At 43.0% G+C, this 17,282-nt stretch overlaps 1 protein-coding gene and 1 non-coding gene across 3 annotated transcripts; both read right to left on the bottom strand.

Annotated features, from left to right (window-relative positions):
• Positions 1 to 4,185: 4,185 nt before the first annotated feature.
• EIF5 (eukaryotic translation initiation factor 5) lies at positions 4,186 to 15,062 on the bottom strand. Of its 2 annotated transcripts, XM_073349737.1 has the most exons (12): positions 14,954 to 15,062; positions 14,646 to 14,830; positions 11,495 to 11,774; positions 11,033 to 11,114; positions 10,452 to 10,624; positions 9,918 to 10,029; positions 7,748 to 7,887; positions 6,977 to 7,132; positions 6,442 to 6,603; positions 5,872 to 6,036; positions 5,402 to 5,536; positions 4,186 to 4,568 (listed from the first exon to the last, which is right to left on the bottom strand). In XM_073349737.1, the coding sequence occupies exons 3-12, from the start codon at positions 11,564 to 11,566 to the stop codon at positions 4,476 to 4,478; spliced, it is 1,290 nt and encodes a 429-aa protein (XP_073205838.1). In that variant the 5' UTR covers positions 11,567 to 11,774; positions 14,646 to 14,830; positions 14,954 to 15,062; the 3' UTR covers positions 4,186 to 4,475. The 2 variants fall into 2 exon arrangements, with proteins under 2 accessions (XP_073205838.1, XP_073205836.1); XM_073349735.1 differs by lacking the exon at positions 14,954 to 15,062 and having other exon boundaries at positions 14,646 to 14,902.
• Positions 9,602 to 9,725, bottom strand: LOC140913958 (small nucleolar RNA SNORA28). The gene has a single exon (XR_012159719.1). It is a non-coding gene; the product is annotated as a small nucleolar RNA SNORA28 (small nucleolar RNA).
• Positions 15,063 to 17,282: the final 2,220 nt, after the last annotated feature.

Here is a 17,282-nt window from a genome sequence, read left to right as displayed (position 1 = left end):
TCTTGGGAATTTGGAGTTGAGTGGTGGTTTGGATTTTTTTCCCAGGGTCTGGGCTTTGTGCTTACGGACAAGTACCATCAGAACATACTGCCCTCCCTAAATGGCTTCCTGATGACAAATACCAAAGATGCCTTGCTGCCATGAACATTATCCCCACCATCCCCTCCACCTTTGCCACCACCCCTGTAATTTACCCAAATACAGACAATACTGTATATTCTAATGAAACCCAATGGCCAAGACTTTCAAATCTTAGTAATTTACTGAAATTTTGTTCAGAAAATGTATTTTTTAAAGTTCAGAATAAGTCATATGAGCGAATAATTGAGTGGAAAACAAATGGGTTGGTGATGATAGAAATATATATCACTACAAATGAGCCCCAAGAATTGGAAATTGAGATTAATGGATTCTATAGTGAGGTAGATATGACGGCCGTTCCTGGAGTCTGCAGTATGTTAGATGAAAGAGGCCCTTACTGTTATTTGGTCACCCAATTAGTGAATAATCAAACGTACACTCAAAGAGTCTGTTCTGCCACTGGAAATTTTATCTGCATTGAAATAATCCCAGTAACTAATAATTTAACCTGCACCATATTGCAGTATACCCCTTCCTATGCTATTAATGCTAATGCCTCTTGGAAATAAATGAAAGTGTTAAGCCAACAGATATGGTATGGTACTTCATCAAAGAGAGATGTGTTAGGCTATTGATGGACTGTGATTAATACTACACTAGAGACTATAAAATTCATGCTGCCTGTATCCAGTTTTCAGGTCACCTTTACATATCCTAATTGCTCAAAAGGGGCTGCCATTAAGATAGCACAGCAAAAGGCCTGGGTTTCCTCTAGAACGAAGAAGGACTTGACTGGACACCTATGGGATGGTGCTAATAGTGCAGCTGCAATTTGGAATATTTATAAGGCCAACAACATGAAGAAAAATTAGGACAATTGGAAAAAGCCACAGGTCTTATTATTGGAGCAGTTAACTGAGGTACAGGCTGGAGTCGATGAATTACATGTTATCTCCGTCCTTAGTTCAGTGACCCAGAAACTTCTGACGATGGTATTAAATATCACTGAGGCTGCAAAGGCATTGATCCGGCTTGTTCAGAAATTCAGGATTTCCTGAATGACCAGCTCATGGCCATTCAGAGTGATCTTGTGCATCAGGCTTGGCCCACTTCCCTTACAGATACTTCAGGAGTATCATCTGATCTGTGGCTACGGAGACATACTTGGAGATTTTCTGGGTGGAAGTGCAGATGTTCGCAGTGCTCCTTCCAAGCACATGGACCAGTTGGAGGGATGTGGGCTCCCACATACTGAATCCTGCCACGTCTATGGGGAGGATGGATGTGGGATTGGATAATTCACCGAGACATTTGGGAAATTAAACTACCTGGTATGCCTGATTTATAGTCAGTGCTCCTGGAATAACACCTGACATTTGGATAGGGAGTCAATAGACACTCTGGCCTTCAGAACCCGCACAGCTTCAGTGTGTATGAAAACTGAAGCCAGGGGAAGCTGTCACTGTTCATTATGTTTGTAGGGAGGGTATGGGACAAGGAACTTCCCTGACAGGACAGCTGCTTTTCCAAGCTAATGACAGCTGTATGTTAAGGCCACCACTTTGCAAGACATACATTTTAATCTCACCACTGCTGCAGGCAAACATTATTTATGGGCCTGTGGATAGAATCCTACAATCAGCCCTTAGGTTTCAGATATCTTTTAATTGGACTGCCTTAGTACCTGACTGGTTCCAAAATTTGCTTTCACTCCTACCCGAGGACTGAGAAATCTCTGAATTACAAAGTCAAATTCATATGCTTCAAAATATATATCCAATTGAAAAGTATGCCTTTCATACAGCCTATAGAGTGTCTATGTATTGTGTTTTGTGACTAAGGCTATACAACCCCATCATATTACAAAGGGAATGTTAATGCTTTCATGGTTGTTCAGTTTAGGATTAGGTTGTTGTAAAGGATGTAATAACACCACCTTTTATGTTCATACTAACTATGCATTGTCGTTGCATCCAACCAAAACCCATGAGGCTGAACCATTTGATCTAGAATCAGCAATATAAGGTTTGATGAAAATGGAGGTTTAAGACTGATAGTTGTGCTGGAAGCGGAAAAAGGGAACTTGAATGCAGACATTTTAGGAATAGAGCAAGCGTCAGGCTAACTAACTCTAATAACGCCAGACTTTGAAGCACGGCCTGGGCGAGTGGGAAAATCGTAAGAGATGCTGTTTTGAGCTTGTGTCAGATAAGAATGGAATGCAGACTAGGAGGAACTGCTTAGAAAAGACAGAGATCAGGAAGGAATATGTATTAAAATAAAGACAGGGCTGTTGATTATTGTATGCAACAAAAGGTATAAATGCTTGCCCTGTTTATCTGGCAGCGACCTGCCTAGGAAAGGGGAATCCCTGTTTGTGCACTCTCCCCTTTGCAACTGCTTGAGAATAAACAGTCTCTGACTTGTTACAAACAACCTAAGAGTGAAGACTGTTTTTCTTCCACAAGGGCATCCCTACAAATCTCAGCCACACATTATATTAAAACCAAAACTAGAGAGATTTAAAAATCCAGACTTTTCTCCATTCCAAAGCCAGTAGAATTTTTAATAGCCTGTCTACATAACAGGTGCTAAGAACCCCAATATTGGTGAGACATAACCCAGAAGCCATGCTACTTATCTGACCTTTTGCATACGCCACTAGTGACTAAAACAGGAACTTGGACAAGGCCACCTCTACTGAAGAATCAGATATAGAATTCCTCCAAAGGGGTCAGGGCTTTTCAATTTCTCATCAATAGCTTTAGACTTACTCCTTTAAGTTTGTTCTATGCAAAGCTAAAAGCCACACAAAGAGCTGAGCAACACCTATGTATAGATGTAATTACACGAAAGCTTAACTTAGCCTTTGATAATAGGAAAAAAAACCCTCTACTTGAGGTGGGGGGGATGGTTCTTGTCTTAGCCTTTCACTTGCAGACCCCTACAAAATTTCAAATGGAGGTGTGGACTCCTTTGGAAATTCAGTATGTCACCTAGTCTAGAAGTTAGACTGAAAACCGAGTATAGAGTTCAACTATTAATGGTTAAGATGTTCAGCTCAGCATTTGACACAGCATGAGAAGGGTATAAACTTGTAGGCTTCTATAAAGATGAACACTGAATTGTGAACTGTAGGTGGCGATAGTCACATAGTTTTGACTCATCAGAAAAAACAGCCTTCTCTAGCATCTGAAACTTTATTTCCATAAGTCACCTTTCACAGATCCCTTATGTCAGTCTACAGACCACATGTTGAAAACCACTGTTTTCCTAGCTTAAGAAAACTGCTTTTGTTGAAGTTTTGGCCTTTTGTCTGAGATCAACCTTGAAGTTTACAACAGCAAAGGCTGGGTATGTTTAGAGAAATAATTAAGTTACTTTAGTCTTTACACTGCATGAAGCAAAAATTAGTCTCCAAAGTTGTTTTTGCTCGGACCATTCCTTTCCTCACCCCAATTTTAAGTTAATCTTCAACCACTTTTCCCTCAGTTGATTTTTAACTTGTAAGAAAAAAAAAGTATGTACTGCTCTTGGCAAAGAGGACATTTGAATTATAGCTAGAGTAGGAATTTAGATATTTCTTCTACTTCAATAAGATTTTGATTTGGCTATTTTGTCACAGTGGTAGTAAGAATGACACCTCACTTAAAATAAGTGTGATATTTACAATCAACTCTGGACACTAGAATGGAATAAAGATGACTTTTGGAGCAAGTCTTGATCTTCCCTCTTGCAATTTTTGAGCTGTTTATCAAAGGCAGTCTGAAATAGTCAGCACCAAATATGGTCGGCCAAAAATATGGATGCTAGATGAAGAGGTATATATATTTTTTAATCACACAAATTTTAGCCCTATGACCATATGAATGCTAGACTAGCTTTGTCTGCCAGTTGAAACCCAGTCACTAGTGTCTCTCGCTGCTCTTTGAGCTTGCTAGAGACACTCAAGTTTAGAAAAATTGCATACTGGTTTCTCTACCAGGGATCTATTTTCCTCAGAGCAGCTTTCTGTTCCCTCCTAGACAGGAGCAGAATACCATTGCCAGCAAACAGACACCTGTTAAGCTGGTCTCACTCCAAGGTGAACATAACTCTTTAGGCTGACCAAAACCAAATCCTTTATTCCCACAGCTGTATAAATGTGTTCCAAGTATTTGTGTCCAACACAACTTTAAAAAGAAACATGCCATTAACAAACTAGATTGGTTCACTCATGTGTAGACTCCTTGGTGTTCGGCTTATAGTTACACAAGACCAGTCACAGTAAGAGACATTTGAGTATTAATTAGCATAATATTAAGCCATTTCAGCTTGTGCATGTACATGTTGCACTTCTGGAAGAAAAATGCAGAGCAGTTTTCAGTATTACACTGGAAGCTAGGTCACATCACTTAAATGGCATCGATATCTATGTCATCATCTTTCTTGTTTACAGGCTTCACAGTTTCAACTTTAGGTACACTGGCAGTCTTGGAATACACCACCTAGTGAGACAAGATATTTAGTGTTTAAGGACATCCATTGACAATCTTCCATAATGATGCTGACACCCTCTATCTACTTAATGAAGTAAGTTTAGCTAAGGTATAAGATATATGTACACAGCCTGTATGGAGGTAATTCATTTTAGGGAGACTGTTGTCTCCTTGTGGCATAACAGCATATCTGAAACCATAGTCAGAGCATTGTGTCAGGAATCCTCTTCTAAAAGCTATTCCAAATTGTTTGGTTCTACTAGTCACCACACCCCCATTACTCAAAAGGTAGTTAAGTTTGTCTTACTGATGTAGGGAGACATGCTAAATGTGACATGCAAAGAACTGTCATGTTATTTTACCAGCTCACAAGACATTTTACCTTGGTTCTGTAATGGTGCACCATATATTAACAGAGGTTTGCATCCTCAGCAGAGGCTAGACAATTTGCTCTTTAAATTCAACCTTCATTGCTTGTACTAGAAGTCCTTACTTTAAAAGGCTGACACTATGAGCATCCTGTGTTGCTCACAAGGTAACCATCTAGACCTTGGAAGCTTAAAATGGAAAAGACTACTCATTGTCCTAGCTGGTGAAGTTTTTATCCTGTCTTTATTAGGGGAAGACAGGAGCCTGTGGAGGAATCCAAGGGTGTACAGAGGGAAAGGACGATTATGTGGACTGGGGAACTCCCCCACAAATAGTAGTGGGGTTTTAGCCATATGCCTCAGAGGAAAAGCTAGTCTTAGGCCACACCTAGGCATGCAGGCCCAAGAAGAATGAACAGGGGGGGAGGGGAGGAGGGAGAAGAACAATGGATGGACACAAACCAATCTTCTTACCTCAATATTTTCATCTTCATCCTCTTCTTCGTTACCAGAGGACTCTTCCTCAGCTTCCTTCAGCCATTTGATAAAGGGTTCTGCTTTGATGCGGATTTCTTTAGCAAGCTCTTTTGAGACATACTTCTTAGAGGCCTACAAGAAAGGAAGAGTATTTTAAAAACCTCTAGTGCAGAAGCTGCTATGAGGACTGAAAAAAGTTACATATTAGCCAGAGGAGTGATACTGGTTCTATAAAGGACTTCTCAGAAACTCAAAGCCAAGCCCAGCCACCCTGGAAAAAAAAACAAACCACACACACACACCACACCCCACAAAAAACCACCACCTTAATCAGTCTACACTTTCAGGAGACATGCACTGTACAACACTATATGAAGAGACCACATCACACCATACTTCCCCCCCTGCAAACCTCAGAAACTGTGATATAGTACCGTGTCCACCTAATAGTGGAACTATCCAAGTACCTTTTCTGCCCAGCTAAGGATGACCTCTTCTTCCAGAAGATCAGCATCATACATTTCCTTCAAGATATGTGGAATTTTAGAAATAAGCTGAGATTGATGCATGGCTACCACACACTCCAAGCCATGAAGAAGGTATCTCTGAGCTTTCTTGTTGTTGTGGCAGAACTGTAATAAAGCCATACAATTGTCAATATTAGTTTCTTTGTGGGCAGGTAAGACGCTAATCTTTTAAGTTCAAGCCTTCTGTACAATATACTTCAGCCAAGGTGCTGTAACCTGAGCCCGGCTGCCCAGGGTGGCAGGGCTTGGAGGTCATCCCTGAACCCCACTAAGTCTATCAGCTGTGGCAACCACATTAAAAACAGGGTCACGACCTGTTTGGGGTCTTAATGCAGTTTGAGAACCACTGGTTTGCAGAGTTTAGGGACAAGAGAATGAGTTTTCTGTTGTAGACTTTTGTTCTACCAGTTTTCAGAGCTTCATTTAAGTAGTTGTTGCTCCTAAAAGCCACTAAAGTGTCAGACTTTATATATGGAGGCCAGTAAAACTGTTGGAGATTAAAAAGCTTACACGTAGGAAATGGCGTCTATATCTCTTTATCTGTTCTCGAATCTTCTCATCAAAGAGGACTTCAGTCAAAACTAGAGGGCCCATAGCCTTTACATCCAGTCTCTCCGCTTCTGCTACAATATCTTTGTCAGAAGTCTCAATGACACCTTCTTCCTTCTTTTTCTGCAGATGAGAAATTAGTCACAACTCCAATGCTAACAAGCCTGTACTTCTAGTCACTCTCCCTTCCCCCCCACCAGGTTACAGTTAGAAAACTACACCACCTTAGAACAAGTTTCAGAATAGCAGCCGTGTTAGACTAAGGTGCCACAAGTACACTTTTTCTTCTTTTTATGGATACAGACTAACAAATTTATTTGAGCATGCATCCGATAAGCTTTCATGAGCTACAGCTCACTTCATCGGATGCATGCTCAAATAAATTTGTTCGACTAAGGTGCCACAAGAACTCCTTTTTTCACCTTAGAACTGTTTACTATAATGACATCAAGTATTGTTTTGAGCTAATGTTTTAGAAGAGGAACTGCAGTTTTACCTTAACAAAGTCAAATAATATGTTGACTCGCTCTTCTACTGTTCTTTCTAGGTCATCACTAAGTGTGAGGTTCTTTGCATGATCACTGATTTCATCCATTCTGCGCCTCTGGGCTTCTTCAGTTGTGTCTTCACCCCAGTCATCATCATCATCCTCCTGAAGAAGAGCATTCACACAGAGTTAATGAGCTCTTAAGGGCAAGTGATGCTCTGCTTATGGGCATATTAAATACTAATGCCATTCCAAGGTATTCTACTGTGAATCTGTAGTTTTGATGGGGGGATGGGGAGTACTCAAATTCATAGGGATGCCTCATGAGTAACTTCCAGTGAGGGGCAACCCTATGGTCCTATAGCAGTTACCTACAGAAAAAGCTAATACTGAGCTTAGTATTTTAGCCATATTTCCAGCTTGCCCCCACCCCACAGAAAGTAGGTCTAGTGGTAGACTAATTCCATTAACCACTTCATGGATTAAACTGCAGAGCTGGGGATGGGATACGAGACTCCCTCCCACCCCCCTAACAGTTTGAGATCCAAACAGGAAGGAAGAATGCTTCAGTATCATGGGATGGTAAGGACCTATCATCACTAAAGCCAGCATAAATGGCTTGGGCTACCTATACGGCTCATTTTCAGTGCAGCTCTGAAAGGGAGCCACCACCATTTCAGAAAGCAGTTATAAGTGGAAGTGTTACCTGACTCTAATTTTGAAGTCTAATTTATAAGCCAACCTCACTGTTCTTTACAAGTCTCTGGAAAGTCTACTTACCACTGCACGTGGAGCATCAAGTTCGTCTGGTGGTGGCGGCAATGGTGTCTCATTGCTAGACACAGAACCATTCTCTTTATCCTTGCCTTTTCTGTTCTTCTTTTCCTTTTCTTTCTTTCCTGTACTAGCATCACTGTTCTCTGGAAGAAAATAGACTCGATACTTTAGTTTCCAAGTGGGAACAAGACTTCCACTTAGTGAGACAATTTGTCAGCACTATTTCAAATGTATCAGATTCCTACAGAACCTAGTTTGAAGAAGTTTTAGTTTAATTCAGTATTCCAAGGCTCCTTTTCATAGTGCCACCTCTCCCTCAATGTGAAGGTTGTGCCACCACTGCAGACCCCACATAGCATGGGATGAAATTAGTCTTAAGACAAATAAGACAACATCCCTTGTGTCCAACAAGGCTGGAAGCCAACAGCCACAATTTGACAGATATTGGAGACCTAGTTTTAAGGTTTACACATTAAGTACTATTCCTCCTCCCCCCTTCCCTGTTTTAAATATCAGAGCCATGATTTGGTAAAGTGTGCATATCACATCTACAAGGTCTCCAGTGAATGGGCCTGGTGAGAGTTTAAAGCCAGAAGGGATCACTATGCTCCTCTTGTCCAACATCCTCCATAGCATAGGCCAACAGTTCTCAACCTTTCCAGGTTACTGTACCCTTTTCAGGAGGCTGATTTGTCTTATGTACCCCAGGTTTCATCCCACTTAAAGTACTTTACAAGAAAGTGTCACAGCACATTACTGAAAATTACAGTTTCCAGGTTGAGAAACACTGATAGTAACTATACTAGTCATTGTATGTATGAAATTTTAGAGCGCCATATAATGGCTTTTTGCAAGTGCTTTCTTCCAATGGAGCCTGTTATAAAATTAGGCAACTATCTAGATGAGCTGATGTACCTTCTGGAAGGTATCCCCCAGAGATTCATATGCCTGGTTGAGAACCACTGGTATGGGCCACAGAATTTCACCTAGTAATTCCTGAACTAGAGTCACTACCTCACAGTTGACTAAATCCAAGCTTGATTTAAATACTTGAAATAGAGGACTTGAGGTCATTGGTAAGCTAATTCAGTAGTTTGTCACTCTCTGTTGAGGGCAGCTTTTCAGTCTGAGTTTTTCTAGCTTTGTTTCCAGCCATTAGTCTAGTTATGCTTTTGTCTGCTTAGCAAAAGCTCTATCAGATGTCTCCGTAACTGGCTGGCCATGGCCAACCAGTTATGGCCTCAAAATTACTATAGTAAGTCACTTTTGAAGTTGCAGAAGCAGTTAACTCAAACTTATATTTTGAGATATAAATGTACATATTAAGTCATAAAACTTGAGTCAAGCCACTTTCACAGATTAGAAATAGACTGAAGACCCCTGTACCCATCACTAATCTTATTAGCAGAAAGAGTGATGTCTTCTTGGTCCTTTGCATCCTCAGGCTCAGTGCTGAAATCCCTCTAAGTGAGAGTTGCAGCTTGGGAGACTGAGCCATACTTTGTTTTTAGTGCTCTCTGTAAGACTTCCAGAGCAGAGGGGGAAAAAAGCTTAATTTTGGAAAGTGTGACATGGAGCCATTCTGCCATCATGTAATGGTTTTGGTACTAAGCACTATAGCCCTGTGTAGGGCATTTAAAAGCAGCAGTTAGCATGCAGAGCTAAAACTACTCATTTTGACTTTGCTTCCCATAAATCAACCTGGTGCCTGCAAGATTAACCTACAATTGTTCTCCAGGAGATGTAGCTCAGTGTGCTGTTTATAAGCATTGGGAGGGACTGGGAAGCAGTCTGGCCCAAAGTTGGCTAGTGTGTGGTAACACAAATATTACTTTCCTGATCTGCAAGTTTAAATAGGTTGTTAGAGTCTATATAACACATGACCTCATTTAGTAGAGACCACTGGAATAGGTTAGACTTTTTTATTATAGCAAGCTTAAATTGAGACAGGCAACCGGATATCTGCCACAGAGTGTTGCTTGCGTAGAGTAACCAGTTAAGTCCTTCTCAGTGAAGGACAAAAAATAAACTTGTCTGTAACTTCACCCAACCTCATATCCCACTGCCTAACCCCTCCAACATAGAGGTAGAAGTTAGAGTCTATTTCAGCTACAAGGATGTTTTAGCATGTGGATTGCTTCCTTTATGAGAGTCAAAAATATGCAACACTTACCGGGTGGGTTTTTGAGAATGAATGTGCAGAGTTTATGGTTTGTGTCAAGCATGCCTCGATAGCCACAGGCTTTGCAAGAGTTACCTATAGTTTGTTTCTTGGGATTGACATGCTGCCAGAGGGAAAGTCAAAATTAAAACCTTATTTCAACTCTGATATTACTTCTTTATGCCACAACTTAAACATCCAAAGAGGCCAATAGAGATTTCAGATAAACTTTTCATGTCAGGCTGTTTATCATAATTTGTATAAGGAAGTTATGCTAACTTTTACATAACTAATTCTTTAAATTTCTCAATCCTGAAATTTTAGGGTTTGAGACTGGAAACATTTCCAGACGAACACTTCAGAAGTTGAATTATATTACAATGAACTTTCACCTACACACTAGCATCAGCATGAAATTGACTTGAAGTAGTCAATCTTGCATGCATTAGCACTTGCGTGCACATTATCTAAGAATAAGACAGTCGTGGGTGTTTTTAATACCAGAAAAGCCTGTTTGGTTATAGGAAAAAACTTAAGCATGCTCACCAGATCAGTTTCAGGATTCTCACACTCAGGACAGAGAACAAATTTTTTAATGAATCCATCCAACATGTCTTGCAGCTTATTCGCCTCATGAGATCCATTGACAATGTAACGGTCATTCTTAACATCAAACTGGGTCTGTGCCCCCAGCTCACAACCAAAAAATTTGGTGGGATCTTTCAAAAGACAGAAATTGGCACATTTAAAAGCCTGCCAGTAAGATCCTGACAGCCAGGCCTGACCTGTATACTAGTGCTCATCTTTCAAATATAATTCACTATCACTAACAATGCTTGGCAGTACTCTTAATAGGTCATGTCTCTTATGGTTCTTAGCTGTACTGGGTCATGTCTTTCTAAGAGAAAAGTTCAACCCAAGTAGTGTTTTACCCTAGAAATAATATATTTCCCTTTATTAAACTTTAAGGCCCATGGAGCCTGTGTCAGTGCTGCACTAGTAAAATATGCATATGAAACCTCTAAAAAAGTGCCGCCCCCTGCTTTCACCATATGATGTTATCCAAGCAATCCTTGGGGACCAAAAGAGCCATGAGGGAATTTCATGTTACTTTAAGCGTTACTTACACGTTGGAGGCCGATTAAGCGCCTTTGCAACGTCAACCATGTTGACTATAACTGTCTTTATTCCATTTCCTTTGCCCTCAACCTAAGAGGAAAAAAAATCAAATTCACACAATTAGGTATACATGTGAAGGTCAATGCCACACCACTGTCTAAGTCATTTAAGAAATGCATACAAAGTTAAACACTGCTTAAAGCAGTATCATTACTTATGGAAGAGGGGTAGTGTGGTATAGTGGATAAAGCAGCAGACCAGAACACAGGACACTGGGATTCTATTCCAGACTCTGTCACTGGCCTGCTGAGTGACCTTGGGCAAGTCACTTAATTTTGCCTTGGTTTCCTTTTTGTAAAGTAGAGATAATGATACCGACTCTCTCAAAATGATCTACAAGAGACATACTGATGAAAAGCTCTATATAAATAGTGCTTATATTCTGATTACCAGAGTTTAGGAAGAGTTACCTTTGCAATCAGACGGGGCATTTTGTAGCGATAGAACTGATCCGAAACACTGCGGTTGACATTGACAGACATTTTGTCTTATTAGTAGCTTTATCAATAAGATGAAGAGATCTTTGATTGCAGCTTTTTGGTATCTTCTGTCTGGAGAAGACGGGATGACATAAACGACTGCAAGAGTTCTCGGTCTCTGACATGAAAAAGTTTTCGCCACTGAGGCTGTAAGGTTCTTGTTTGTATGCTATGTTCCCCCAATACAGGTACCAATGGCTGCGCAACAGCTCTGCAAGTGTTTAAAAAAAGAAGTTCAGTCTAAAACTTTTCATGAAGTATATTCATGCTGAAGGACACTGTTTAATAGTTATTGGATCTGAAATTTTAGTTATGTTCTCTAAGTCTTATTTCTGCTGGACATAAAAGCATTTCCTATGCATGAAGTCAGTTATTTGACTACGTAGTCTCAGTTTGTATCATTACAGCAGCAGTTCCTCAGCTGTAGACTGTCAACTTCTGCTGTCCTGTAGAATGCTGATTTGTGTTATGGTACAAGTTTCCCCCTTTTTCGCCTACTAGAGCGCACAGACACAGCTAAAGAATGAGTTTTCCATGTAAAAGGTTACCAGAGAAATGTTATATTATGAGATGGATGGGAATGAGCAGCAGATCCCCTTTGGCTTTTGCTAGGCTTAAAGTCAGTCTGATACCCTGGGCTTTGTAACCACAGGTGCACTTTATTCTCAGGATTGTTCCCACCACATACAAATTACCATTCACTCTCTGCAGGCAGGTGGGAGGGGAGAGCTACCTCCCTGCTTCTATTCCCTGCCATTTTCTTTTCCTCCGGCTTTCCCCTGAGGTTTTTATGGAGCCCCAGGCTAATTAGGTAGCAGCCGTCTGTCTCCCCAATTAGGGCCAGGTTACCTCCAGCCCACTCCAATTTGTTCCCCTAATGAGCGGGCATGACAAAGGGCTGGATCTGCAATCCTTTGCACAGTACCCTGTCACGGGTCACAGAACAGCCTTGCTATTGAAAGAGTCACATGGGGTGAAAGTTTGACTGCTCTGGAAGAAGGAGGCAAGGAAAAAACAGCCCTTAAATCCTTGGTTATGGTGTAACTGAATAGACTCATTTTAAAGTGAAGTGTGTGGCTTATTTGTATTTAGTCACCCAGAATGCTGTGAAATACCTACCTTCAACATGAATAAGTAGTGTTTAGCAAACTATACTGTCACTTCTATATAACTATAAATTGTTGTTGTTTGCCAACAGCTTGCTTTTCTCCTGGACTTAAGCGGCTAAACTTGTTAAATTAACCAGTGCTTCCTTCCACTCATAAGATCTCATAAGTGTAGCAGCCCCATCTTGTTTCTATAGAAACTTCCTTCTGCACCTTTGATTCAGCATAGTAGTACCAAAACATCCACCTCCCCACCCCCAAATATTTAAGATGTTTTGCATTTCTAGGCTTCCTACTTCTGTGGTACATAGATGTTCATTAACTTACCCAATGCTTCCCTGATTTCTCAGAAGCACCCTAGTATTGCATCACTTCTGCTATACATTTACAATTCAGTTTCTAAGCTGTACTGTGATTAAATATTGACTGACCATTTAGATAGATACCACATTTGAGACAAGTTTATTCTTGCCAGCTCTTTAGAATGGCTATACATGCTACCACACTGCTACTTCAAGTGGAGGTGTTTAGGTAACTTGTTTTGATAGAAATGTACAAAATACTTCAATCTATAACAGCAACAAAACAGCACAAGAATGTATTTTTCAATACTGAACAACAGTTTCCCCAACATTTAGTTAGTCGTAGTAACTGGAAGTCATTTACAGTTGCTGACCAAAAAAAGCAGCTAAGTGTGAACCCTGAGGTGTAGCAGGGGACATATCAAAGGTATTAGCTCAGGGGTTCTCAAACTGGGGGTCAGAACGCCTCAGAGGATCACAAGATTGTTACATGGGGGGTGGGGGGGATCATGAGCTGTCAGCCTCCACCCCAACCCCCGCTTTGCTTCCAGTATTTATAATGCTTCTAAATGTATTTAATTTATTGGGGGGGGGGGTGTCACATTCAGAGGCTTGTTGTGTGAAAGGGGTCACCAGGACAAAAGTTTGAGAACCCCTGTATTAGCTTGTTTTGATATAAATAATGCTCCCTTCGTTTCTCTACCTTTGTTTTCCTCAGAGAGTTAGGGAGATGTGGGCAGTTAGGTGTTCACTTTCCAATATAACAAGCAGCTCTTCTCCCCTGGGATGCCTGTAAAATCCCTGGAGTGAAAACCAACTAATATCTTTACAAGTCCTTTGTATTGTAAATTGCAAGGATCAGCTTACACTACTTGATCTACAGGACCTGATCGACAGACTTAGTTTTGCCCCAGAACAGCTAGAAAGAGCCCTTTATAAAGGGAAAAAAAAATAATAAAAAAAAACAGACACCACACAACAGACTGGCAGTGCTTTCCACAGCCAATCTAAAACCAGCCATCATGTGGCCTACACACGGGGCTGCAGAGGAACCAGGTACCTCAGGGGAAGGAAGACAGACGTGTGGCCTCATCCACATCGCTGCTTTTGTCTGCTGGCGACCGAAGCCCCCACCCACCTCCCGACACCGCCCCCGAGCCCGTCGCGCTGAGCGAGCAGCCAGCCTCCCTCCCGCCGAACCGCCCCACTCCGCTCTGGGATGACTCATAAATGCAGCGATTAAGCACTGAGTCAGCCTTTCACAGAACGGGTGGGAGGACGACACCCCCTCCAACTGCGCATGCGGGGGCCTCCGCGGTTTCTCAGGCAGCCCCCCCCAACTCGCCCCTCCCGATGTAACCCCTGGAATGCAGCCCCCTCCCCCCCCTGCGCTGCGGATTTCTAACTGCGCCACACAGCTTCCCCTCCACCCCCCATCACGAGGCGCAGCCCCAACCGTCGCCATTTTGCCTCGTCGCACGGGGACCACCCGACCGGGATAGCCAGCGCCGCCTGTTCCCCCCGCACGGGAGTACCTCAGCCACTCCCGTCGAGGCTGCACGGACCCCCATCAGCCGCCCCCACCCCGGGTACCCCGGCCTGTAGATCCTCCCCCACGTCCCCAGACGCGCTCTCCTCACATCGCGCCTCGCCACCCCCTTGGCGGCCACTCACCGTTTTCGTCCAATAAAGACATAAACCCAACGCTGCTCGCCCCGGGCTGCGACGAAGCCGAGTGTGTAAGGAGAACGGGGCCGAGAGGCGCTTATATCCGGGCGGAGGGAAGGCGGGCGCCGCAGCCGCCGGGTCCGAGCGTCCTGGGGCGGGCGGAATCAGCAGCAGCGGCGGCGCCAGTCAATCTGTGGGGGAGACACAATCAGGGCACCGTTAACGGCGGCACCTGGGAAGGGAAAGGGGCGGGCACAACTGAAGCCGAAGGGGGCGGTTGCTGGTTGCCCCTGCGATGGGCGCCGCGTACTCACCTCTAGAATGTTCTCGCTCCAACTGAGCGACGCCACGGCTGGGATCAATCAGCCAGCGGCGGGCCGCACCTCCCTCGCCCCACCATTAGCTCGCCGCTCGCCATCCGCCTATGTTATTGGCTGCCGCTGCGGTCAATCAATCCGCCCTTTCCCCCCCTACCCCCAGCACTCTAAAGGACATCGCGTCTATAGTGGCCAAAGCTCGCGAGAAGGAGAGCAAGGGGGTAGGGACGGGAGAGAAAAGAATGAGTCATTGAAACAGCCGGGCCGGGTTGTGCGTCGAGTGGGGGAGGAGCAGGGTGGCTGGCCTCTTTGGCCCCTGGTGTGGCCGAGGGCACAGAAATGGTGCTGGTCACCGCCATATACGTATTAGAGGGCTGCCCGCTTCCTTGCTTCTGTAGGCTGAGCTACTGCACCCGCCAGGGGCTCCTTTCATCCTCCTAAGCCCTGTGTGCTCGCCTCTAATACCCGTCCCTGCAATCACTGCCCCAGCCCTTATGCCAGGGGCTCTGTGCCCCGCCCATTCCTTTGCCTGCCCCCCGTGGCAAGAGCTCCCTGTGCCCCTTCTCCCATGACTCCTATTCTCCTTTCCCTATGATGACAGAGACTCTGTGTCTCCCCCCCATCCCCCTCTCTGCCAAATGCCAGGGCACTATGGCCCCCCTTCCCTCTAATGCCAAGGGCTCTCCTCTCCTTCCCCATACCAACCTTATTCTCTCCCTGTGCCAGGGATTCCCATGTGCCCCCTGTTCCTCTGCCCTCCTTTTCCCCCTACCCCTTTCTGTTTGGGAGATAAATCAGACTGTTAACATTTTAAACTATTGCGATGATGAACATAGTTGCTGTTGTTATGCTGGAAGGTGTTGATGGCTGCTGTCAACCAGTTCTTTGATCTCTAGAAAGTTACAAAGGAGAATACAACGAGGAGTCCATGTGGCACCTTAGAGACTAACAAATTTTATTTGGGCATAAGCTTCCTTGGGCTAGCACCCAATTCATCAGATGCATTAGATGAAGTGGGTTCTAGCCCATGAAAGCTTATGCCCAAATAAATTTAGTCCATAAGGTGCCATAAGGACTCCTCATTGTTTTTGCTGATACAGACTAACATGGCAACCACTCTGAAACCTGTCACAAATGTGAATGAAACTGCTGGGTTTGCTAATCATACAGAAGGAGCTCTGCATGTCCCCCTTTCCAGTTTTTCTCAAAATCAATAGGATTTTGGCCATTGATGCCTATAACATTCCCTGACATTTTGGAATTGTTTGAATGCAGTGTCCAAAAGTTATTGCATTCCATACCGACAGAGAAATGTTATCAAGTTCAATGTCAGGCCTCATTTTACTCAGCCAATAAGGAATCCATCTAGAGTGGGGTTTAAAATGCTAACCCCAAAAACAGGCATACAGCCTCCTACATTTGCTGCTCCCCAAGAAGGAGACATGAACACCCAGTTCTCCCTGTCACACAGATAGTTATTGTCCTTTTTGCTGCTAATTCATTCTGATAGGAATGTGGCACTGAGCAGGGCCTGACCCCACAAAAGGGCATGAATTTCCAATTCTCCCTGTCATATATACAGTCTCCATTACCACTAACTTTCTTCCTTACTGGACAAACTATTAGAGCTGTCTTCAGGGTACGGGGTCTTGATTTTGATAAAAGCAAAGCCCAGGAAAAGATACAACCCCTGTTTCTTGCAGACAGTTACTATTCCTGTCACCAGTACTGCTAGCTCCCTTCCTGAGTGGACAGAGGCATTGAGTGGGTCCAGCTTTAGGAGTTGGGGGCTCATTTTAAAAAATACTAGTCTTGTAAAGGGCATGAAATTCTACCCATTTTCCCATCCTCCACTCCCTCTAACCAAGTATCTCAATTGCTACCTGCTACTACTAATGCCATGTTCTCTTCCACTCCTCCTAAATGGCACCAAGCAGGGCCAGCATTAGGATTTTTGAAGGCTCCTAATAAAGTAGGAATTTAATATTTTTGTTATTGTATAATACAAATAATGTTAAAGCAGAAAGGCATTAAATGGGCATTTCTGAGATATTATCATGGCAATTAAATATACAAATCACTTTTCTGTCTTACTGTTCTCTGCTTCCTTATAAATGCACTCAGACAACAGCAGAAGAAACCTCAGTCCTTGTCATTTGGCATGTTTTAATGATAATATTGTACAGTATTTTGAGGGCTGTCTAGAGGAGCAGAGGAGAATAGGCTGGAGTGGACCACTTCAAAAATAAAATGATTAATAACAATAGCTAATAAAATACTTACAAAATTAGGTTTCCAAGCCATCTTTAAATTAGGCCATCACTGG

Source organism: Lepidochelys kempii, chromosome 6 (genome assembly GCF_965140265.1).
Source record: "Lepidochelys kempii isolate rLepKem1 chromosome 6, rLepKem1.hap2, whole genome shotgun sequence".
NCBI classification, from domain to species: Eukaryota; Metazoa; Chordata; order Testudines; family Cheloniidae; genus Lepidochelys; species Lepidochelys kempii.
Note: the sequence above shows the minus strand (reverse complement) of the source record. Positions and strands in the feature narration are given on the sequence as shown.